Below are 25308 nucleotides of genomic sequence, written 5' to 3' on the forward strand. Positions count from 1 at the left end.
TACTAGACTGTGTGCAGCTTTGTGTGTGACTGCTCAGGATGTTCAGGTGTTGTGGCAGGGTACACACCTCCGCTGGTACTGCGGGGTCACAGCTGCTTCTCTGCATGCTGGTGCTGACATTTCGGCAGAGAGAGTGGCATCCATCTTTTGGGTGGCCTCAGCAGGAAGCTGCTGAAGTTTTTTTTTTTTTTTTTTTTTTTTCTCCTTCCTACCATTAAAAATCATGTCACGTGTCACCACGGTTTTTGTGATTTAAGAAAACTGCTTTAGACTGTATTTTCTTCAGATGCTTCTTGAACCATTACATAACCCCAGTTGCTCCTCACCTTTTCCCCTAAGTAGGGCTGGTATGGACTTAGTTTTTAAGAAGTGGTCTTCAAAGCATGTGATAGTTGTCTTACAATATTGGGAACTTTGTCACTGTCAACTCTTGGTATTTGCTAATGTCTGTTTTGTTTACTTGAGTCTGTGTGAAGCAGTGCTTCTTGGAGAATAGTATAATTAATAATTGAAAGACTCATCTCTTAAGATACAGCTAGAATGACTAATTGTCCTCATTTTGAAAGTTTAGCTGGTGAGATTTCTAAGTAGCTAAAAAACGGATTGATCATTAGATTGAATTGGCAGAGAACCATAAGCAGGCTGCAGATTTCTCGTGCAGATGTTTTTCCACATGTGAATTTGAAAGTCAGGGCAGTGGCTGCGATAGTGGCTTGGCACTGGGAGCTGGAACGTCAGCAGCAGCTGTTGCTGGGGCCTCCGCTGGAGTCCGAAGGAGATCCTGCTATGCTGTGTCTTTTGTCTTGCCTGTTTGGCTTAATTTCCCAAGTGGACATGATGCTCTGAGCATCTTTTGGCTTGCCACCTGGAGGCTGTGTAACTCTCTGCAAAGGTTCCATTAGTGTCAAAAGAAAGTAATATGTTCACTTGATCATTTGAGTCACTTGGCATCACCCCTTCCCTCCACGTCCCGTATCCTTAAATCTTCTCTCCAGATTCATCCCAAGGCACCTAAATCATTTAGTAAACTGACTTCCTGCCAAATGTACTTATTTTTGATTTAGTTACATTCAGCCAGTCACAGTATTCACTGGGGGATACAGAGGTAGAGAGAAGGAAGGCAGGCCTTCTGCTGTTTCTCAAGGTACATGTAAGGATATTCATTTAAAGTGGCATTATTGCTTCACTGTACCCAGTTTCTTAGAGACTAAGCAGGTCTGCTTGATATTGAATCTATACCTGATTTGAAAGAAAGTGAACTTTATAAAAGGCTGGCATATGTGCTTTCTTTGTAATATAACTTTTTGATCTTTAATATGGTAGATAAATCTTGAGAATTTTTATTCTTTACAACTAATCAGTGCATTTCTGGGGGGCCTCTAAGGTAAGCTTTTGCATGGTTGCTGGGTGCCACCTGTTTATTGCCAGCCTTAAACACCTTGTAACAAGTATGGTTATACCTTAGTCTTAACTGTGCTCATGAGCTTGTAGCTATCGTTTATCATTCCATTCTCATTGTTCATGGCATCATTGCTTATATACATTACAGAATCAGTGAAAATCCTCTTTATTATCTGGGAAAAATCTGTGAAGAAATTTTCCATTAGTCAGAACATGATAATAAATGGCTTAAAAATTTTATGTAAGCCTTTTATAGTTAAGTATAATGTTTTTAAAGATGGAAAAATGCTGTATCAATATATGTAATGTACTTTATTAAAATTTTTTTTAATGTTTATTAATTTTTGAGAGACAGAGCATGAGTGGGGGAGGGGCAGAGAGAGAGGGAGACACAGAATCTGAAGCAGGCTCCAGGTTCTGAGCTGTCAGCACAGAGCCTGACTCGAGGTTTGAACTCATGAACCATGAGATCATGACCTGAGCCAAAGTCCGACGCTTAACCGACTGAAGCCACCCAGGCACCCCATAATGTACTTTATTTTTAAAAAAGTTATTAAATGTGAGAGTGTACAAAATGCTTTGGACTTGCCTACTCACTTCCAGTCTTATTTTTTTTCCATTGCAGTCATCAGCTTGCTCTTTGAGCTTTGGGAGGATGCTCTTTGATAGACTTTATATTGTTTGAAAGGTCTTGTTTAAAAAACAACAACAACAACAGTTAAGAAAAAAGAGAACACACTAACAGAAGGACATCTCTAATCCTTCCATGAAAAAACACTCAGACACTTAATAGTAGCATGTTTAAAAAACAGTTGTCTAAATCTCCTTTATGACTTTGCTCAACCTTTACTCTAGGTCTTCTTGGTAGCTTTTGAAGGAAATTTGGCCATCAATAATCATATATATAGTTTTTCACTATAAAGCAGGATCTCACCATCCTCAGATTGAATTTTGGCTGTATGTTAAATTTCTTGATTCATAGACATGGGATTTTTTTCTTATACGAATCTGCATTTGTATTCTGTTTTAGACCTATCTCTTGTGCAAAAGAAGACAGGAGAGAAATCATGATACCTAGTGAAAGGATGATAATAGCTAACATTTATTGAGTACTTCCTGTGTGGCAGGCATGGTTCTAAGTACTTTTTACTTCTACTGATCTATTTAATTTTTCTAACAACTCTGAGATACAGGTACTCTTTATAATCTTATTTTATAGATGAGAAAACTGAGACATAGAGGTTGGGTAATATACCCAAGGTCATGTAGGTAATAGTTGATGGCACTGCTGGGATTCAGATCCCAGCATTTTGACTTCACCTTCTACTGTGCTGAATTGTCACTTAAAGTAGAGAGTTATGTATTCATTTAAATTTGGTTTCAGTTATTATAAATGTGACATTCTTTTATTTGATAGGAATTTGGTCTCTATTATTTCTCAGATCTCCACTGAAATGATGAAGTGTGAGTGTGGTCCATTACGGAACTTTCTATTTCTACTCGACTTGTAGGATTTCTGTAATAGTTCTGTGTGGAGGGGAAAAGAATGGCATGTAAAAAAAACAGTGTTAACATGGATTTTAGTTGCTTAGTTAATTGCTTTATAACCCACTGGAGGTTTCAGGCTTGGCAAGACAGACATGCATTTTCCTGTGTGGAATTCTCTCTGTTTTAGGAACCTAAATGTCCTATAATGAACTGCATTAATTTACTTCTACCCTGAACACTATCTTTTCGCCTAGCATGTTTCGCCAAGGGATGCACGACTTGAAAGTCTGGCCTAATGTAGAAGCAGATGGATCAGAACCCACAAAAACTCCTGGCAGAACAAGCAGTACTCTCTCAGAAGATCAGATGAGCCGCCTTGCCAAGGTAAACAAGAAATTTGGATCAGGTGGAAAGCTCTGAATGTGTCTACTATAGTACAAATGACGTTATGACTTGTCCGATTATTTTTTAATTTAAATTTAATTTTTTTAAGTTTATTTATTTTGAGAGAGAGAGAGAGAATGAGAGGGATGGAGGGAAAGTAGGGGAGGGGGAGAGAGAGAGAGGGAAAGAGGATCGCAAGTAGGTTCTGCACTGTCAGCGCAGAGCTGACATGGAGCTCAAACTCAGGAACAATGACCTGAGCTGAAATCAAGAATCTGACTGACTCTTGATTAACTCACTGAGCCACCCAGGTGCCCCTATTTTAATTTTTAATAAGAATATTATTGAAATAATAATTCACATACCATAAAATTCACCCTTAGAGAATGTATAGTTGAGTTGCTTTTAGTAAATTCACTAAAAGTTGAATATGTAGTCACACTACTATTTAATTTTAGAACATGTTCATCAAATATGTCACCATGCACTGTACCTATTAGTGGTCAATCCCCGTTCCCTCTGCTCTTTGGTTCCTGGCAACTACTGATCTACTTTTTATTTCTGTGGATTTTCCTATTCTGGACGTTTCAAAAAATTGAATTATATAATACGTAGCCCTTTGTGTTTGAATTCTGTCAGATTTGAAACTGTGGAGCTTTTGGTGATATTTTCAAGATAACCACTTTTTTTTGGTGATATAGTCTTAAAGATGCAGGTGTTACATGCTGCAGATTCTTACATTGCTTTGCTTGGAGGTAAAGATTCCTTGTATTACTAGCCGGTCTAAATGGCTCTCACACCTCCCCTGTCTCTTTTTTTTGTAAGCAGACTGAATTACTACCTTTTAATTTAAAAATTGCTTTATTTATTTATTATTATTTTTAATTTACATCCAAATTAGTTAGCATATAGTGCAACAGTGATTTCAGGAGTAGAGTCCTTAATGCCCCTTACCCATTTAGCCCATCCCCCACCTCCCACAACCCCTCCAGTAACCCTCTGTTTGTTCTCCATATTTAAGAATCTCTTATGTCTTGTCCCCTTCCCTGTTTTTATATTATTTATGCTTCCCTTCCCTTGTGTTCATCTGTTCTGTGTCTTAAAGTCCTCATATGAGTAAAGTCATATGATATTTGTCTTTCTCTGACTAATTCGCTTAGCATAATACCCTGTAGTTCCATGCATGCAGTTGCAAATGGCAAGATTTCATTCTTTCTGATTGCCGAGTAATACTCCATTGTATATATATACCACATCTTCTTTATCCATTCATCCATCTATGGGCATTTGGGCTCTTTCCATACTTTGGCTATTGTTGATAGTGCTGCTAGAAACATTGGGGTGCACATGCCCCTTCGAAACAGCATACCTGTATCCCTTGGATAAATACCTAATAGTGCAATTGCTGGGTCATAGGGTAGTTCTACTTTTAATTTTTTGAGGAACCTTCATACTGTTTTCCAGAGTGGCTGCACCAGTTTGCATTCCCACCAGCAATGCAAAAGAGATTCTCTTTCTCCACATCCTCGCCAGCATCTTTTGTTGCCTCAGTTGTTAATGTTAGCCATTCTGACAGGTGTGAGGTGGTTTCTCATTGTGGTTTTGATTTGTATTTCCCGGATGATGAGAGTGATTCAATCATTTTTTCATGTGTCGGTTGGCCATCTGTATGTCTTCTTTGGAGAAGCGTCTATTCATGTCTTTTGCGTATTTCTTCACTGGATTATTTGTTTTTTGGGTGTTGAGTTTGATAAGTTCTTTATAGATTTTGGTCACTAACTCTTTATCTGATATGTCGTTAGCAAATATCTTCTCCCATTCTGTCGGTTGCCTTTTAGTTTTGCTGATTGTTTCGTTCGCTATGCAGAAGATTTTTATTTTGATGAGGTCCCAGTAGTTCATTTTTGCTTTTATTTCCCTTGCCTCTGGAGACATGTTGAGTAAGAAATTGCTGTGGCCCAGCTCAAAGAGGTTTTTGCCTGCTTTCTCCTCAAGGATTTTGATGGCTCCCTGTCTTACATTTAGGTCTTTCATGCATTTTGAGTTTCTTTTTGTGTATGGTGTAAGAAAGTGGTCCAGGTTCATTCTTCTGCATGTCACTGTCCAGTTTTCCCAGCACCACTGGCTGAAGAGAATGTCTTTATTCCATTGGCTATTCTTTCCTGCTGTGTCAAAGATGAGTTGGCCATACGTCTGTCAGTCCATTTCTGGGTTCTCTATTCTGTTTCATTGATCTGTCTGTTTTTGTGCCAAAAAATTGTTTTAATGTAGTGTTTTCATTTAGGAAAAAAGGTAGGTTCAATTCTGTGTTTAACTCACAACAATATATCTTATGTGATGAATGTTTGTTCACAAAGCACTATGCTAGATACTGCTTAAAGATCCTTTTACAATTCTTTTATTAAGAGACTCTCTTTTAATTCTTACATGTAAATTTCCTTTGCAATCTTGTTCGTGTGGATAACTCTTTAGTGTCTGGAGAAAGTTTTAATGCCAAGCATTTTACAGCTTGTCTCAACCTACATATGGAAGAAATATTAATTATCAAGAATAAGTACTTGCATTGGGTTTGCTTTGTTCTTCAACATAAAATTTTCATTGTCAAGTTCATTCTGTGATTTTTATATTGCTCTTTTATGGAAAAGTGATGTATGTCATGGTTTCCTCATAAGCTTTTTAAGCAAATTACTGTTGTCAGCTTCCCTCCCCCCATAATTAGAATTTAATTTCTAATTCAGCCACTCATTCTGAGGTTTTGTTTGCATTTTTACATGGGATACAGAAAAGTTCTCAAGCTTTTCATATATCAGCCTTCTTTTTAAGAGTTTATCTTGGTGATGGACTTTATGCTACACTTTGTGACTTTTATAAACCTGGAACAGTTACAGAAATTTTATCAGAATCAGCTCATTTATAGCATGTGGGTCACAGAGAGTTAAATCTCCAATGCAGGAGGAAGGTAGCATGTGTGGAAGAAGTAAAGCTCTTAAAATTTTTTTCTGTTTGTTTTTTGCGAAAAGCAATGTGATGCATATTATGGATGAAATTCCAAATTTGAGGGGGTAACAAGGAGAGTCAAGAAATACATCCATTTTGGTTCTCTTTTAAATGAATTATTTATGTTTCTGTCCATATGTTCCTAATTTTTTTTTTCTCCAATTATTTTTGTTGGAAGATTCAGAAATAATTTTTATAACAGGTGACTATGCCATTTTTCAAAAAGCAGTATATGCAGCATAGGAATTTGTTTGAACTGGACTTCTCTGGATTTGTAAGGTAGCACGATGTTAAGTATTTCTCATTTTTATATTTTGAATTTTATGGTAGGAAAAAAAGATGTGACTTGATAGTGATCAACTTTTTTTATGATTGAAACAATAACCGCTTAAAGAGTTTTATGGGCTCACATTTATTCTTTTGGTTCTTAGTGCACAGTTGCAACTCTGGAAACGACGACTAAGCATATGCAGAGCAAAATAAGATGTTGGGAAGAAGCTTTCTTAACATGTTTGGTAATTGATAGTAATCATTAACTGTCTAAATTCTTTACATTGAAGAATATGGCAAGTTTGGTCCTACTTTTTTAAGAGATACTAAAATTTTAATGTTGTCTGTATTTCCCAGAGTGGTTAACAGTTTTCAAATAAATTTTTATCCATTAATTTCTAAATCTTTAAAATGGGTGTAAAAATTAATGAGAATAAGCATCTTACAGCCTTTCTGAGGCTATTTGTAAATAAGGTCTTTTCAAAGTTCTTTGCTCCTAATAGAATTGTACTTGTTATTTCTGAGTGGAATGGAAGCTTCAAAACTTGCTATGCTGTGACTTCTTGCTTTAGTGTTACCTCATGTTCCCCAGAACACGAAAGAAAAACTATTAAAACCAGTAATTACTTTTCTTACATGGAAAATACATCGTGTTTGTAGCATTGTTGAAAGAACTGTTCCCTCTTTGAAGGAAGCTCTTTCTTTTTCTTGGCACTTTTGGCTAATGTGTTTCATTCTTTTCTGTATAGAAGTTCGTCATGCTGTTTGAGATTTCAAAACCTTTTCAAAGCCTCCTGCTGTGGAGGAAGAACATGTTTTAAAAAATGATGTCTTAGGTTTGATGAAATTGGAAGCTTGGGCACTTGGAAGCACTTTTCAGTGGGAAGAGCACTGTGGTATGAGTCAAGACTTGGCCATCCCACTGACTCACAGAAAATTTGAGCCCGTAAAATCAGAAGTTTAGAATGGATGATTTCTATGTAGGTCCTGTGTAGCAGCTATTCATACTCTGTTATTCTAAGAATACTGAAATAGCAAATGATCAGGATTGTTTATCTAACTGGATTTTACAGTTATCACCTTAGTAGAGAATAAACATGTGATCATCTGTTTGCAGTTGTGAATGAGCTGTGTTCATGTCATTCCTTCTGTGATCTGTATGCCAAAAGTATTATTCCGACCTGCCTATTATGCATGATATGGCTGTGCTCTTAGATTTTATTTTTGTTGTTGTTGTTTGATTCGTACCTGTTTCTTTAGTTACACCTTTTTCAGGCTGGCTTCCTGAGTCTGTGTCTCTTGTCTCATACCAGAGACAGTATACTTTGGTATTTGTTATACCTGAACTTAAAATTATACTTCCATATTTCTTTTGCTCTGAAAATTGTGCCACAGTAGCTCTCTTTCCCCCTTATTCTCCTGCCCCTCTCATTTTTCTGGTTCCACATTAAAAAGTTTGTTCTGTTAGATCGGCATTCTCTTCCACAAAACACTTTGAAGTTGTCTTTGGTACAGTACATTTTTAAGAACTGGGAAAAAATGTGTATGATTGTGTTTCCATTTGTATACAGTAAGAACAGATTTTAGATATAATACTCAAATTTCTCACACTACCATTTTAAGAAAATAAATAAGTATTCCAGTAGAAGAGACTTAAATGGTTAGAACTGAATGGTTTATTTCTTGTACTTTGATTTTCCAGCCAGTGAATTTACCATGATTGTTTCTAATTGTTGAGAAGGCAGTTGGACTCAGAGTAGATAGGTGCACATAAATCTTAATAATAGCAAAGCATAGTTACCATGCATTGTACCCATGAGCCAAAATAAATAGCACAGAGAGTTTTCAAAATACAGTGTAAGAAAGTCTATTCAGTTATAGAAGTGCTTCAGTCTTGGCTGCCTGGGGATAATGGGACAAGAGGACTGTGAAATGAAGATGAACTACTTAAATGACTTGTGAAAAGATGGTGTTCGATTATTATTAAGCAAAGAACCTCAAACTCCAGCTGGACTAAATATTTTTATTCTCACTTATTGCTTGCTTAACTATGAAGTTTGTATTATAACTGCAATATGAATAACTGAAGTTTAAAAGCCTGATTTTTAGGTTGAATATTTTTAAAAGTCAAACCCTTTCAGAGGGAGTTTAGTGGAATTAACCTCTCTAATGGTTTTACATCATTTTGTGAACATGCCTAGTTTTCCTTTGAGGAAATGCTTGTGAGAAAAGGAAACAAATTGGAAGTCTTCAGTTTGGTTCTTATTTTTTAAAAGTTGGATTTCTTAGACTTAGCAGGGAATAGGGAGAAATGAATGCAATAAAATATACTCCTCTCCCATCCATTTCTTCCTAATTATCTTTTCTACCCCAGCTCTACATTTTCCTATTTAATATTTACAAGTATAGTATCTTTCTGTTTGAATTGATTTGTGAAAATAATCAAAGGCCAGACTTCTGGAGCATTTATTCTACTTTCATTGTCCATGACCCAGCCTTTTAATGATTGTGGGCCTTACTTGAGCAAATTTGCCCATTGTTCCCATCTGCTGCGTTTTTCAGCTTGTCATATTGTAAGAGTTTTATGACTAGGATGCATATCCACCTGGGGTTTTGGATGTGACTACCAAGCTTCAGTGTTTGATTTATATTTGAATCCATGTCTTTAGACATGAAAGGTTAGTGCAAAAGCATGCCTCTCCACTGTCTCCTTTTCATTTTAGCAGCTCTGCTTGATGCCTTTGGAATGTGCTTTAGTTTCTGTCAATTTGATTAAGAGGAGGCAAAGAGAAAGTAACCCACTAGATGAAAAATGCTTTGTGGTCTGTGTGACACAGATAGGTTGGGGAAAGTTGAGTGTATAGGTGAGCATTGTGACAGTGAAGTTGTGGTAAAGTGAGGTGATGTTTCAGGCTGACCCTAACATTGTCTGCATGGAGTCATTCTGGGTCCAGGGTCCAGACTTCAGGTCTATAGCAGTAGGATCTGGATATTTTTAGTTCATTCAGGAGCAGTTAGTATCTTGAGAATAGGCTCATGCCAATCAATTTAAAGAGTTATAATCTAGAGCTGTACTGTCTAAAATAATAGCCATAATTCACAACTAGCAATTTAAGTTAATAAAAATTAAATAAGATTAAAAATTCAGTTGCTCTGTTACCATAATCACGTATCTAAGTGTTCAATTGCCACATGTGGCCAGCAGCTATTGAACAGTGCAGATATGGAATATTTCCATTATTGCCAAATGGTCTGTTGGATAGCACTGGTCTAGAGTGCCAATTTACTAATTTGTAATGGGCTGGTAACCATATTATTATCTTTCTGGTAACCATGTAACTTGTGTCTGCTACCCAGGACACCATTTTTTAAGGTACCTTGGAAATTAAATTAGTCTTCAGGAGATTGTTGATTTCTTAGTGAGCCATAAAGGAGCTAAGCCTGAAGGAGCTAGAAAGTTCTGTAAGTCATTTCAGTTTGGGGAAATCTTAAAAGGACTTTCTCTCTCGACATTAACTTTTTAGTTGCAGCATTACTTGAATTTGCTGTCTACACTACGGTCTTTTGAGTAAACGTTGACACATTATCATGGTTACAAAATAATCTTTTAAAATTAAGACCAAGGTAACAACTTTTCTGCTGACATAATTTCATGAAGTGGGATTGAGGCTATTTATTTTAGATTATTTTATAGTACTCTTTGACCTGCTGAAACATTTGCCCTTGAAAGAAAATATTTTACATTGAATGCATTACATTGCATGGGTACTAGTCTAGAGGCTTTAATTAGAGGAGCTCACTGAGATTTTTATTTCAAGTATATGGAAAAGTCCTCTTTTTTTAAAATGTTTTTATAGAACTAAATTTATTCAATGTAAGGGACTTTATTCGAAGATTGTATTCTTTCTGTGCTTTTGAGTATTAAAATGACCCTCATTTGACAGTAGCATTTAAAAAATGACTATGCTTGGCAAAATAAGATTTGGGAACATCTATAACTGTAAAAAAATTTAGTTGACATGCTATATTATATTGGTTTCAGGTGTACAACATGGTGATTTGGCATTTATATACTTTGTGAAATGCTCACCATGATGTGTAGTTACCATCTGTCACTATATAGTTATTGTAGCATTATCTGTCTCTATCTCCATCACCATCACCTGCTGTACTGAAGGCACACTGCTGTATGTTGGAGACAAAAAAAAAGTTATTGGGTTGATGCTGTCATTATTCATAGTGCCTTTATGAATAATAATAACTAATAATGATAATCAGCTTGCATGTATAAAATGTTTAATGTCTATAAAGCTCTTTAGCATAGATGGAGAACTAAAATGGAGAAGTGGTAAAAATCATGGCTTTGGAGACTGTTTTTCATTCAGATTTCAGTTGTCTTTTGTTTAGTTGTGATCTTAGGTTAACTACTTAACTTTGTCTAAGCCATGAAATCCTCATCTGCACAATAGAAATAATACTTACATCTACTTTCTTCAGTTATTGTGAAGACTAAATCTAAATGAGATAAAATAATTAAGGATTTAGCATATTGCCAGGCATCACTGAGCATTAATAAATATTAGCTGTTGTTATTACTTTATCTTATGTGCCTTCATTTGATTCTAATGAGTGTAATGATTAGACACTGTACATATTAGAAAATGTACCATACATTGTTTTTAAACTAATGAAAAGATGGAAGCTTAGAAAAGTTAAGTGATTTGCTTTAAGGTGTCGCGTTAATAAGTAGAATCTGGACCTAAAATCAGGTCTTTAAATTCTTCATGTAAATGTGTTTCCAAAGGTAATTATCTTGCTTTCTTAAGATTTAAAACTTGTGAAGGATTTTTTTGTATGGAGAATATGTTTTTCTTATCAGGAAGATTAGAATTGAAAATAGAAGAGACAAAGGGAGTAAGAAACTGTATATATCTGGAGGTACTCACTCAGGTATGGCATAAAAAAAGATGGTGCCCAGGAACTTAGTAAACAGTGACTTGCCTGTGGTCAGTACCTATGGCAAATGTGTGCCATGAAGGAACTAGAGTTATAAATGAGACTTGTGACTTCAGTTGTTACCAATGCATAAGTTAAAGGTAGTAAGTAACAGTCACTCTTAAGATTTCTTTCACCCATAGACCTCAAACAGCTAAGGCTTAAGAGGAAAGGAAACACGATAGTGAAGAGGATAAGTGTTGTTCAAAGAAACAATATGGTAGGAACTTCAGGATGCAGATGCATGTGAGAATCCTTTGCTAAAGATAAAAGAAGGAAACAGATGCTGATAAAATTGTGAAAACATTTCAGACCTGTGGAGAGGAAGGTGCTGATAGTTTCTTTGTGTGATCACAAAAAATGATACAGCTAGAAAGTTATTAGTGGTAATGAAGTCTCATTTGTGCAGCCCAGGCTTTTGTCAAAGTATTGCTTGATCACTGGGTAATTTTTTAGAAGATTAAGGAAAAAAGGTGTGGCTTCTCTAGCATTAAGTTATTATCAATATGAAGGAACCAGTTGGTGAAAGGGGAATAATAGGAAGTTTGGAAGAAACTAAGGATGTCTCATTATACCTTGAGATTGCAGTTATAGCCAAGGAATGGGATATTGGATCAAGAGTGGGGTTAAGAAAACAATTTCAACTAGAATGGAGAAAGGCAAGACATTCTGGCGATTTGAGAATCTAAAAAGGAAGACAGCCCCAGAGAATCAGTGATTCTCAAGAGGTGATTTGGGCTGGGCATAAGAAGGATTTATGACAGGAATTGTTTTGAAGAAAAAGTCCCTAAAGATAACAATATTTATATTTAAAAAATATTTTAAATGTATTTAAATAAATACATATTTAAAATATATTTTAATAAATATATAAATAAATTTTATTTTAATACATTAATAAAATAAATTTAATAAATAAATATTACAATATATTCTAATAAATATATAAATAAAAATATATTTAAATAAATATATAAATAAAAATATATTTAAATAAATATATATTTAAAATATATTTTAAATATGAATATTGTTTTGTTTTGAAGGCACTAAAAGCACATGAAGAAGTAGGTCTATGTGAGACAACCTAACTGAATTAGTTGAGTTTTATCTTCTTCATCAAAATGTTCTTTAGCCTAAGGGAGTTAACCAAGTAAGTTAAGTGGTAATTGAACCCTAGGAGTGGTGAGAAGAGGTAGTAGAAGGCACTCACAGACTGTAGATTAATTCAGTTTTCCCAGCCCTGCCAGGTTAAATGCCTGGGTTTTAAAATTACGCATGTGTACAGTTATGTTTTTAATTTTTATTTTAAAACAATTCAAATAAAAATAATACTGTAATGGACACCCATGTATTCATTGTTAAGATTGAATATTCAACATTTGCCTTGTATCACAGTGTTTTAAAAAAGGACGAAAAAAACCACAGATACTTGTTAAAACTTCCCTCATTTTTTGTTTGTAATTGCTTTTGTAAACTTAATGCTGTTTTTGAAATTTATCCATGTCAATATATGTAGCTTGAGTTCTTTCATTTAAACTGCTGTGTAGTATTCCATTGGATGAATAAATCAGTTTATTTGTTCTCCCAACAATTTCAGCTTTTTGTATTATTAATAGGGCTAAAGTGAATGTCACTTATTGCCCACAAGGGATTTCTTTAGTATAGAAATCTAGGAGTGAAGTTGTTGGATTTCAAAGATTAACATCCATACATTTTCTGTTCCATTTATTTCTAAATTTCAGGTAGTTTTTGTTGCTATTGTATATATTTTCTAAGGAGTGTATTTTTAGATTGGTAAAAAGGAATTTGGAATAACATTGATTCCTGTTTATTGACCTTATGTTCAGCAACAATTCTGAACTCATTGTTTCTAATAGATTGTCTGATAGTTCTTTTGACTTTTCTATGTGATAATCATCTTAAAAAGTTTTAATTTCTTTCATTTATGTTTTTCTTGTATGGCTGGTACATGAAGCTCTGGTATAGTGCCTAACAGAAACAGTAGTAGAGGCATCCTTGTTTTCCTTCCTGACTTTAGTGAAAATGCTTCTTACATTTAACCATTTGATAAGATGTTGGTTACCACTTCCTCGTATATTTTTTAAAAATCAGGTTAAGAAGGTCCTCTTTTATATTACCAAAGCTTTATGTGATGCATGTGTTGAAACTTACCAAAAAATTTTTGGGATCCTTTTACCAAATGTTTTTTACAAAGCAGTTAGTGTAGAAGGCCTGAGGGCTGCTATTTTTATGAGGTCCTGCCTGCAATGTTGGCCCTTGGCTGATGTTCGAGAACTTGGCTTCTGAAACATTACCTAGCTGGTATAGATGTATAACTGTGCCTAGGCTGTCTGTACATTGTGATTGATGGTGAACACCTGCCTTCTTCCTAGGAGTCTAGAACTTTGGTAGGTGATAGCAGAGAATGCCTGTGTGACTAGCCCTCTATAAAAACTTCTAATCTCAGTCTCAATGGGCTTTCTTAGGCTGCATTTTCCTTGCTAGAGAAAGAAGCATACCCAAGTATGTTTCTTTTTGGGCAGGGGAAGGAAGGTATAGGAAGCCTGTGTATGGACTTTTCCAGACTCTGACTTTTCTGTTTCCCTTACTGAACCATCTAGCTGTATATTCTTACTGTGTTGCTATAATAAATCTTAGCTGTGATTACAACTGCCTCTGAGTCCTGTGAATTTGTCTACTGATTTTGGGGACCCTTGATAACACTCAATAATGTAATGGATTACACTAATAGGTATTCTGTGTTAAACTGTTCTTGCATTCTTAGAATAAATCCTGTTTCATCATGATACGGTTTTTTTTAAATTCCTTGATTCATTTTGCTAATTTTATGCTGAAGTTTTGCATCTATGTTTATAAGTAAGAATTGCCTATAACTTTCCTTTCTTTGACTTTATTGCTCTAATTTTACTATCATGGTCATACTGATTTTAGCACGTTTTGTGGATCCAGATTATGAAACCACTTGAGTTTGAAAAAGGGGAATAAAGGGGGAAGAATCACTCTACCTAATATTAAGGCATACATATGTTTGTGATAAATAATGTATTATTCTTTTTTTGTGTGATTTCTTGATTTATGTTTAATGTTTTTATATTATTATTATATTTTGAAATAGTTGTTTAATTTTCAATAACATATTACCTGAATTTCAGACAGATGTATTCCAGTTTGCTATGACTATTGATTTTAGCTTTCATTGGATTGTAATTGTAGATTGGAAACTCATCTCTTACGAGACTTACCTTTCTAAGTTGTTATACCTATTTTACTGTTACTTCATATGTTTTAGCTGTTTGTTGTGGGAGGATTTTCAGTTTTTCTTAGTCTTCACATTATTTAAATCGGAACTCAAAACCAATGTTACTTGCTTATCTGCTGTTACCAAGTTAGACGAATGTAGAGAACAGAAGAGCTATTTTGGAAAACTGAGATTGGCAAATGTTTTGGGTTTTAGAAATACGATTTAAGAAAGGAGTTTGTGATAGGCTGGACATCATTTCTTGTTACAGATTTGAGGACAGATTATCAAATTGATGATTTAAATGTGTACTTGCATAATGGTATTCTCTGGTTAGATTTTAGAGACATGAGAAACATGGAATTATCCATGGAGATGGTTTGAAAAATGAAGGCATTGCCTTTTATTTTATGCTTTTAAAATTAATAGAACTATCAAAACTGATGGAAGATTTAAATAGTAATGAGATACATTATAACTAGGTAGGAAGACTGGCAGTCAGAACCCCTGATTTATAGCTCTCACAGTTCATTGCATAACCAGCTATTTCTGCATTTGTAGATGTTTTTCATTGCTAAAAAGTGGTCATTTGGACTCCATTCTCTCTGTTTTTATAGGAATCATAAAAATGCCCTTATTGTGATTGTTATCATCATCATCACAATGAAAAACAAACAATTGAAACTTGACCACATAGTAATGAATACAGTAGAAGTATTGTCATGCTCTCAAAAAAAATGAGAACCCCATTTATGTATTTTGTCTATAATAATGTACTTTAGGGGCAACTGGGTGGCTCAGTCGGTTAAGCATCTGACTTTGGCTCAGGTCATGATCCCAGGGTTCGCAGTTCGAGCCCCGCTTCTGGCTCTGTGCTGACAGCTCAGAGCCTGGGGCTTGCTTCAGATTCTGTGGGGGAGGGGCAGGGAAATCTCTGTCTCTGTCTCTTTCAAAAATAAATAAACATTAAAAAAATTATAATGATGTACTTTAGTGACAAGAAACCAGCAAAGCCAAAAAACTCCTATTTTTAAATGTTTACATTTTGGGGGAAGGAAAACAGTGGTCAGAAGTGTTAATGGAAAAATTTCTTACTTTAAAAATGAAAAAACAGAATCCTGCTATAAAATTTCAGTTAGGCAGAAGCATCTCACTTTGGCTTATTTCCTTCCTTAGATCTTTTGTAAATGACAGTAATAAACAACAGAATTATGATGACAGCTGCTGAAATTACTCAAGGCTATGAAACATTTTCAGTGGCACCACTGACATCATCAAAAATACCTCTTAAGTACAGGTTTTTATATAAATAATATGTGTAACTTTTATAAACATACCTTATATGATTTGATTCTGTGTTGCTGTTCTTTTTTGTCATAAAAGAAAGATTTGGGAATCTCTTCTAAATTTGGTAGATGGTATATATGGTAGAATCTAATGCTATATGGTAGAATCTTCTTTATCAATCACTTTGGTTTGCTTACTGTTGTCTGAGACTGTCAAAGCTTTTAGATTTGTCTTGAAAGCAAGGGTAGCAAGTAGACTAAATTAGTTTTTGTCAGTGTAAGATTGAGCCCTAAAAGAATATTGATTGATGTTCTATAAATCTGTTGTCTGTCTTTACAGCGATAGTTGCTGCCAGAAAAATAGGAAGTAACATGCTTTTAAGAGTAGATTAATCTCTGAGAAATTTAACCAAATGAAACTTTTATGATGCAAAAGCTACTCTTCCTAAATAAGATTTACATGTAAAATTTCAAAGTAAAATTGAAGATTTGTAGCTAAGATTTCGTTAATCAGGAAGATAGAAGAAACTTTTTTGCTTCCTAAGAAAAAATACATAAGTGTGTGTGCTGAGTCTCTAACACACATACACAGCTGCTTTTTTAATCTCAGTAGTTCACATGAATTCATATATACAACTGTATTTGGTCTTGAATTATAAATTACTATATGGTTTGTATTTGATTTGATACAAGTAGGACGTATCGTCTTATGTTTATGGAAGAATTGTACGTTTTAACAATAGAAATTTATGAGCTGTGGTGCATCATGTGAATGCATTAGCTGGCCTATAATGGTATTCTGTTCAATGAATATTTATTAATTTAGCTCAGTTCCAATCTAGGCTCAGGGAATTGTTAGAGTTGAAAGAGTTATATTTTGGCCTTTACATTGAGGGAATTTAGAGGAAGAAGATACAAGATAGTGGAATTAAACACCATTTATATGATCATGGAGGAGAAAAATAGTCTTGTATCTGGTAGTAGCAAGCACTTTTATTGGTCAATATTCTCATAACTGTTTCAAGACAGAAATTTTGATCTTTTCACATAGGTTCTGTGAATCTGAAAATTTTCTGTGTAGTGATGGAGCAGAGTAGGTTTTTTCGTTTGTTTAATATTCCAGTGGCAGGGGAAAAAACACAACTTCACCATTTTTTCCCCCTTATATCCCCTAGAGAGCATATGTGTATCTGACCCAGGCATTATCTATCATATAGCTCCTGTTTTTTGGGGGGTGGGAAATTCATTTATTTCTAAGAGTCCTCGTAAAGTTTCTTGACATGAGTAAGGTTTGATACATAAAACCTATAAATTTCTCTATATAGGGGTTTTTAGTAAACTACATATTGAAAAATAGTAGTTTTTAATTTACTCAGTTCTTTACTTGGACCTAGTTGAAAGGCTTTTGGAAGAAATAATTTGAGAGAGAACAATTATGTTAATGCCTGGTTTCTATTTTAGGTGATCAAATTAAATTATTCTGCTAGGTCTTTAAAAAAATTTTTTTTTAATGTTTATTTATTTTTTATTTTTTATTTTTTTAAACGTTTATTTATTTTTGAGACAGGGAGAGACAGAGCATGAACGGGGGAGGGTCAGAGAGAGAGGGAGACACAGAATCTGAAACAGGCTCCAGGCTCTGAGCTGTCAGCACAGAGCCCAACGCGGGGCTCGAACCCCCGGAATGCGAGATCGTAACCTGAGCCGAAGTCGGACGCTTAACCGACTGAGCCACCCAGGCACCCCAATGTTTATTTATTTTTTGAGAGAGAGAGAGATACAGAGCACAAGCAGGGGAGGGGCAGAGAGAGAGGGAGACACAGAATCTGAAGCAGGCTCCAGGCTCTGAGCTGTCAGCACAGAGTCTGATGCAGGGCTCGAACTCACGAACTGTGAGATCATGACCTGAGCTGAAGTCAGATGCTTACCAACTGAGCCACCCAGGCACCCCTGTGATTTTTCATAAATTAGGGTCATATTGTCTGTGTGTTTAATTGAGTCCCATTCTTGCACTTAATGTGTTTTTTAAAAATTGTTCCAGGTCATTTAAGAGACTTCTACCACATGGTTTTTTTTTTTTTTTTTAAGTTTATTTATTTTGAGAAGGAGAGCCTGTGCAGGGGAGGGGCAGAGAGAGAGGGAGAGAGAGAATACCAAGCAGGCTCCACACTGTCAGCAGAGAGTCCAGTATGGGGCTTGAATTCAACGAACTGTGAGATCATTACCTGTGCTGACAATTAAGAGTCAGAGGTTCAATCGACTGAGCCACCCAGGTGCCCTTCTACAACATGATTTAAAAAAAAAATTTTTTTTAAGTTATATAGTTATTTTGAGAGAGAGAGAGTGCATGCAGGAGGGGCAGAGAGAGAGAGAGGGAGAGAGAGAATCCCAAGCAGGCTCCACACTGTCCACGCAGATCCTGATGTGGGGCCTGAATTCAAGAACCACAAGATCATTATCTGAGTGAAAACCAAGAGTCGGATGCTTAACCCATTGGACTACTCAGGCACCCCTCTAATGAAGTTTGGGGTGATGGTGGGGTTCGTGGGGTCCAGAGCCAATGACCAAGAAAATTCTTGAAGATGTCTTTGGTGAAAAAAGGTGGTTTTATTAAACCATGGGGATAGCACCCATTGGCAGGAAGAGCGACACTGTAAGTGTGGCGGGGGGAGGGCGGGTTTGTGGGGGTGGTGGTGACCATTTTATGGTGTTGGGGGAGAGGGGGTTTCCGAAGAGACTTTGACATGCTAAAGACTTACTGGAGGCCTAACTGTGGTCAAGCTAAGGTTGTTTTTCCCTCTAGCAAAGCATTAACATTGAGACAGTAGGGAGTTCCTGGACTTTAGGCTATGATGGATGGGATTGCCTTTTTCTGGTAAACTGATGGAGACTCTTATGAGTTTAACCATTTGTTTTTTTGTCCTTTCCCATTTTTGGGTAGCCATGAATGTCCAAGAAATATCATACTGTCCCACCTGGGAGGGAAGGTGCTGTTAGCCTGCACCTTGCCCTCAGCTTGCCCCATGCTCCCTCATCACCTCTACAACATGATTTTTAAAGACTACAGGAATTTGCATGCTGTGGATGGATATGCCATAATGAATTTCAGCAGTCCTCTATGGTTGAATATTCAAAATGTTTGTGAATCTGTGCTGTTGTAAAGCCATTATCCACTTTAAATTTTCTGTTGGCTTGAATATAAAAAAGGAGGATTGTTCTGAGTCATTTTTAGATTGCTAATTTGATTTGCTCATATACTATATTTCCATGTTATCAGACATAGTCATAAGGTATATGTGGGTGCTTAAAATCAGGATTAAAGTTTGGTGTACATCTTTGAATTCTTTTATTTTATCAGTTATGTTCTGTCTTAGGTGTTCATCTTGTTTTCCAGCTACATACTAAACTCTTTATGCAATCATGTCATCTCTAATGTTGCAGGATTTTTTACCTCAGCACCCAGGTTGTATTGTCTCTCCACTTCGAAGAATGAAGAGATGGACACACAATAAAATTAGCTGCATGCAAAAGTTTATTAAAGTATGAGATCAGAAAGGAGGAATAGTATGAACCTCTCTTTACAGAGAGGGGGCATCTGAAAATGAATGCCTGAGACTATAGGCAAGGGACTTTGTATTTGTTCCAAACACTCGGAGCCCAGGAAGAGACCAGCTACAAGCACTCGGGAATCAGAAAAGACTGTTTATTTCGCACCTGTGCTGGCCAGTGGGGTCACTTCCAAGGGCTGAGCCTCCATTTTGGGTTTTACTAATCTTTTATACATATGTGCTTCCAGGTTGGGTGGGACTAGTATAGTCAAGCTTCTGGTTCCTGGCTGCTCACTGATGCAAGAGGCAAGCAAGATTGCAGAAGCCAGTAGCATGCAAGGGGAGTCTCTGGCCTCAGACATCTTGCTGGCTCTTCTTACTTGCTTTTACCAGCTTTCCTTCTCATGTTTTATAAGGTTTTTGTTGGCCTCTTTCCTTTCCCCTTGTTCCTTCTCAGACTCTATCCTTATTGGCTTGGTAACTCTAAATGCCTAGTCATTCCTTTTTAACTGGGTTTTTGTTGTATGAGGGGTGGTCTGTGGCCATACTGTTCCTTGTGGGTCATTTATGGTCTACTTATTTTTAGTCAGGTCTTTTGTCATAGAGAAGCCTGAGGTGGGGAGGAAGAGGGGGGTAAAGGGGAGGGGTAAGTGGTGTCTGTCACATTCTCAGGAGGAGCTTTATGTCTGAGGGATTTTGCTCTAGATCCAAAGCTCCCAGCATTGTTTTAAAACGTGTGTTTTTCCCCCACCCAGGGACCTCAGGTCCTAACCTTTCCCTCTCTGCCTATTTTATCCTATCTTTGCCTATCATATTAATAAAAGTAATCCCCTTTCATGGCACTTGTGAACTTAGGTCATGTATCTGATATTGTTTGATAAATACATGTTGATTGATGTCTTTTGTAAAGATAAAGTAGGTGTATGAATATGGAAGAAATTGGCCAAGGAATATTTGTAAAGCAGAAATCCTTTCTCTCCATTTTCCTTGTGAGTCTCTTCCTCCTCCTCCTCCTCACAGATTCCTGGGCGGACTTGAAATAAACATTGCTTTTTAGTCCTTATTCTTTCCTTTCCCTCTTTAGGCTTTAAGTGTAGTATCTACTATAAGGAAAAATCTAGATATTGATGAACCTCAAGAAAGCAGATTCCCAGTAAGCATCTTATGTATATATAGATCTTTCTACCCTCCACCTTAAAGATAACTTGATTTATTTAATTAAATGTTCACTGAGGACTACCTTCCTCCTGTTTCTTTAATGCCTGAGCATATCAAGCTTATTTTGATGCTAACAGCCATTTCCTCTGCCCTGGAGGTTTCATTCTTTTTGTTTGGCTGATTCCTTTATGTTTCAAGTGCCTGCTTAAATGTTAGGTGCTTGAGAAGCCTTCTTAAGACTACTTATTATTTTGTGTCACAGCACCCTGTTCAGTACTTTTACATCAGTGTGTCAATTTGTTGATACACATATAGACATTTACCATATGATTGACTCACCCCTTCCTACCCTTAAGTTCTATGAGGGCAGGAACTTGCTTCTGTTGTTCAATATTCTGTGCTTCCCTCCAGAGCAGAGGACCTAATGGAAGTTTGTAACTTACAATAGCAATCAAGTACTATATATTTATGTTGAGAGTATATAAATGTTATGCCCAGAATTCGTGATCCCCAAAAACCACCAGGGATCCGAGTCTGATGCAAAAGCAGAAGAGCCTTTATTGGAGCTAGCTCGAGCTCAATCCCCTACCTGCACCGACACAGCGGTGAGATACCGGGGAGAGAGAGCGCGAGTTTCAAAAGCACAAAGGTTTTATTGGGGTCTAGGGGCAGTTGGTGAGGTAATGGCTGTGGCCTCAGCAGATTGGCTGGGGAAGGGTCAGAGTCCTGTAACGCAGGTCGCCGGGTGTGTTTTGATCTGGAAGTTTGAAGGGGTGAGTGGGAGGTTACTCAAGGGGAGGAGGCGTGGTCAAGGTGAAGGACACGGAACAAGATGGAGTCGGCAGGCATAGGCCCACCCTTTCAATAAATACTACGGAAAAGTGACCCGATGGCATGAATCATTCTTCTCTTCAGTTTCCTTTTGAGTGTTACCCCTTTCCCTGATACCGTGTTTCCCATCCACTCCCCACAAGTCTGAAGCAGAATTCTGAAGTATACAAACATTTGTTTTCCATCTATCACCCTTTTACATTAGAAGGCTTTTCAACAGATATATTCATTGAGTAAGTGCTAGGTTCTATCAACCCTCATAGTTTTAGTACTCAGGAAGCTTATAGTCTAATAGAGCAGATAGAAATATATCTAGTAAAACAGATAAGGAAAGATGAACGGTGAGTTGTGATCACGAAGTCGGTATTCCCAGGGATGACTGTCAGATTTGGCATTTGTTTTCCCAACTGTTCTTAGTTCATTTGCAGGGCAGCAAATTGGCCTACTTTTAGTTCTGTTCTTAGTACTTGTATTGAACACTTACTAATCTGAGACCTTGTTTCTGCCTTCTCATTACATCTGATAATACATGGTTGGTTAGTCCTCCAGGCAGTTTCTTGGGCATGTTGTTACTTGCTTCTTACAGATTTTTTTTTTTTTTATTTAAATAGACTTTAAAATCCATTGCTGTAATTTTGGAGAAGTTAGAGCTAATAATTTTGCTATTACTTCTATGACAGTGGGTTTCTCTCTGAATTCTCTGTGTTTTCTAAGTTTCTCTGTAGAAACCTGTGTTCCTTAAAAAGTGAAAATGACACTTTCATTGATTTGTTGACCTATCTCCTTCCTAGGATGGGCACCCTAGTGAGGATTATTTCTTTACAAGCAATTTGAAACAGACTGTACTGGTTTTATCCTGCTATTTAACAGAATGCAGATTTGCTCCTTTGAAAGATCTAGGTCACTGACATTTCAGACCCAAAATGAAATATAAGTTCAAGTTCATTTTTTAAAAAGTTTATTTATTTTGTGAGAGAGAAAGAGAGAGAGAGAGAGAGAGAGAGAGAGAGAATTCCAAGTAGGCTTTGCTCTGTCAGTGCATAGCCTGATGCAGGGCACATTGCGGGGTCGATGTGGAGCTCAATGTGGAGCTCAGACTTAGGAACCGTGAGATCATGACCTGAGACAAAGTCAAGAGCTGGATGCTTAATGGACTGTGCCACCCAGACGCTCCTGTTAAAGTTCATTTTTGTTTTTTAGTTACTGTGAAAGTTCCCAGACTGGAGACAACCAGCAGCTTTGGACTGGTGAAAATCACCCAAGTTTGTCTCCATTGTTATCAGCACCTATAAGAAATGAAATGATGTAGATTATGGTCTAATTATGATAGTTGCTTATATTGTGCATAGTGCTTTACAATTTTATAAAATTTTATAAAACTTGTAGTAAAATTTTTTTCCTCTAATATTTAATCATTTCATCCATGTCGAGTCTTCAAAGTAAAATGCCTTTATAGTTTGAAGAACAAAAGGGGTGACTGGAGTATAGTGTGTAAGTTGTAGGAGATCATTTTGGAGAGGAAAACAGGACTTAGGAATTGTGATAACTAATTCTAGACTTTGCCTATTGCTTGAAATCTAGGTTTTAAGGTACTCAGTGCCTTAAACTGAGTGCTTTGTTACGTAGTAATAGGTAAATAGTGCAGATGGTTAGTAGACATTTTAATTGGCAACTTTCTAATTCTGCAGAAATTATAAAACTAATTCAAACAGAAATATCTAGAATTTCTTGCAATTTCAGAGTCTGATTCAGGAGACAAACTGGTAAGCAGTCATAGTATAAGTGGTATCTCTCTTTTGGCAGTCACTTTTGCATTCAATGGAAACAATGATTTTTCCATGTCAGGGTACATAGTATTCCATAGTGTACATGTACCATAATTTACTTAATAGTTTAAGATGGACATTTACATTTCTTTATGTCTAAATTTTCTGTATTGCAAATAAAGATGCAAAAATGTGAATTTAGGATAATTAAACTTGTCCTCGTGCTTTACCAAGTTTATGGTACTACCATCTTAACCATTTGACATTCTTTGTTATAAGTTTGGGAATGGTCACCTTTACTATTCAAATGGGGACATTTGCAATATGCCATATAGGAAGTAATATGTATTAGTAGACATGAATTCTGGAACTAATGAAAATGACCCCAGAAAATTTATGATTTGTCTGATGATTTAGTAAGGGAAAGAAGGAGCCCCACCACATTCTCCCACATCTAAACTTAGCCTGCTATTGCTAATTCTTTCCTCAAAGGAAACTAGTGGAGAATCAACCACAATAACATAAATGTGAAATTAGTATTTAATAAGTTAAAAAAATTAGTTGAACTTAAATGTCTTACTAGAGTGCATATTAGAGTGGGTAACAAAACCTGATGGAAGGAACATGGATTTCGGGATCATATAGACCTGGGCTTTAACTCCTCATTCTGCCGCTCTACTGTAGTGGTTGATAATCATCTGCAAATTGGGGTCAGAATTATCTATTTTATAGTGTGGTTAGGTTATAAAAAGTGCCAAAAATTTGGTGTGTGAATAAATTATTTTCCTCTTCCTATGTATGTCTAGGAATATAAACTCTAATTACTGGTTTTTACCGTTACTTTGTTCATAAAAGCAAAGCATGTAATATGACCCTTTATATTTTCATTAATTTTAAAAACCAGTTTGGAACATGCTGCAAAGTGTGTGCGAATATAATTCTTTATAGACTACAGGAAATAATATTAACTGTTGTATTTTGCATCCATTATCTCTGAATTTTGGGAGTAGGAATAGAAGTTAATACTTTCATCTTGTAGATATGGGTTCAAACATTACAGATTGGTAGCTATGCTTGTAGTGAGCATAGCATAATGTATAGAACTGTTGAATCACTATGTTGTATGCTTGAAACTAATGTAACATTGTTTATCAAGTATACTTCATGGAAAAAATGACGAGTTAGAGGGGCACCTTGGTGGCTCATTGGTTGGCTTAGTCGATTGAGGGTCCAACTCTTGATTTCCACCCAGGGTTTTGGAATCATGCTCCATGTCAGACTCTGTGCTGAGCATGGAACCTGCATAAGATTCTTGCTCACTCTTCCTGTTTCTCTCCCTACACCTCTCCTCCCCTGCTCATGCATACATGCACTCTCTTTCTCTCAAAAAAAAAAAAAAAAAAAAAAAGACAGTTGGAAAATGGAGTGCTAGGATTATAACCCAGGTTCTCTGGCTCCTAGTCTAGTACTCTTTAGGTCATATTGCCCAGTGTTCTTTTGGTTCTCTTGTAACTAATTCTTAGTCTCTTTCCATGATGGTATCATATTTGTTGAATCTTCAACTAGAGCCAATGAAATGCTTAGTCCCTGCTTTGTATGAGGAACTGTGCTAAGCACTTATGTTGCCTTATCCATTTTAATTTAGAGATAACCTCAGGTCAAAAGAAACTTGAAAGCTAATCTGATATTTTTATATTACGATCATCCTCAAACTTTTTGTATGAAGTTACTTTTTTTTCACTCCTGAAACAGTATGACCATGTAGTCATAAGAATCCCTTAATTTAAGAAGATAAAGAATATTGATGGTGAAAATTTTTAGTTCCTTGAGACATAATAATTGATGGAAGTGTTTGGCTTCCTTGTAGGCATACCGTCATAACATACATAATGGGAAAGAAAATGACTGGTAGAGTACCATGT

The 25308-nt window shown here is 36.2% G+C and overlaps 1 protein-coding gene across 1 annotated transcript in view; it reads left to right on the top strand.

Moving 5' to 3' along the window:
- The window catches only part of PIK3C3 (phosphatidylinositol 3-kinase catalytic subunit type 3), a 139900-nt gene that overhangs the window by 12937 nt on the left and 101655 nt on the right, over window positions 1-25308 (top strand). Inside the window, exon 4 of the mRNA XM_042911319.1 lies at window positions 3144-3273. Within this exon, the coding sequence (XP_042767253.1) occupies window positions 3144-3273 (130 nt within the window). The remainder of the gene's footprint in view (window positions 1-3143; window positions 3274-25308) is intronic.

This window comes from Panthera leo, chromosome D3, assembly GCF_018350215.1.
Source record: "Panthera leo isolate Ple1 chromosome D3, P.leo_Ple1_pat1.1, whole genome shotgun sequence".
Taxonomy (NCBI): domain Eukaryota; kingdom Metazoa; phylum Chordata; class Mammalia; order Carnivora; family Felidae; genus Panthera; species Panthera leo.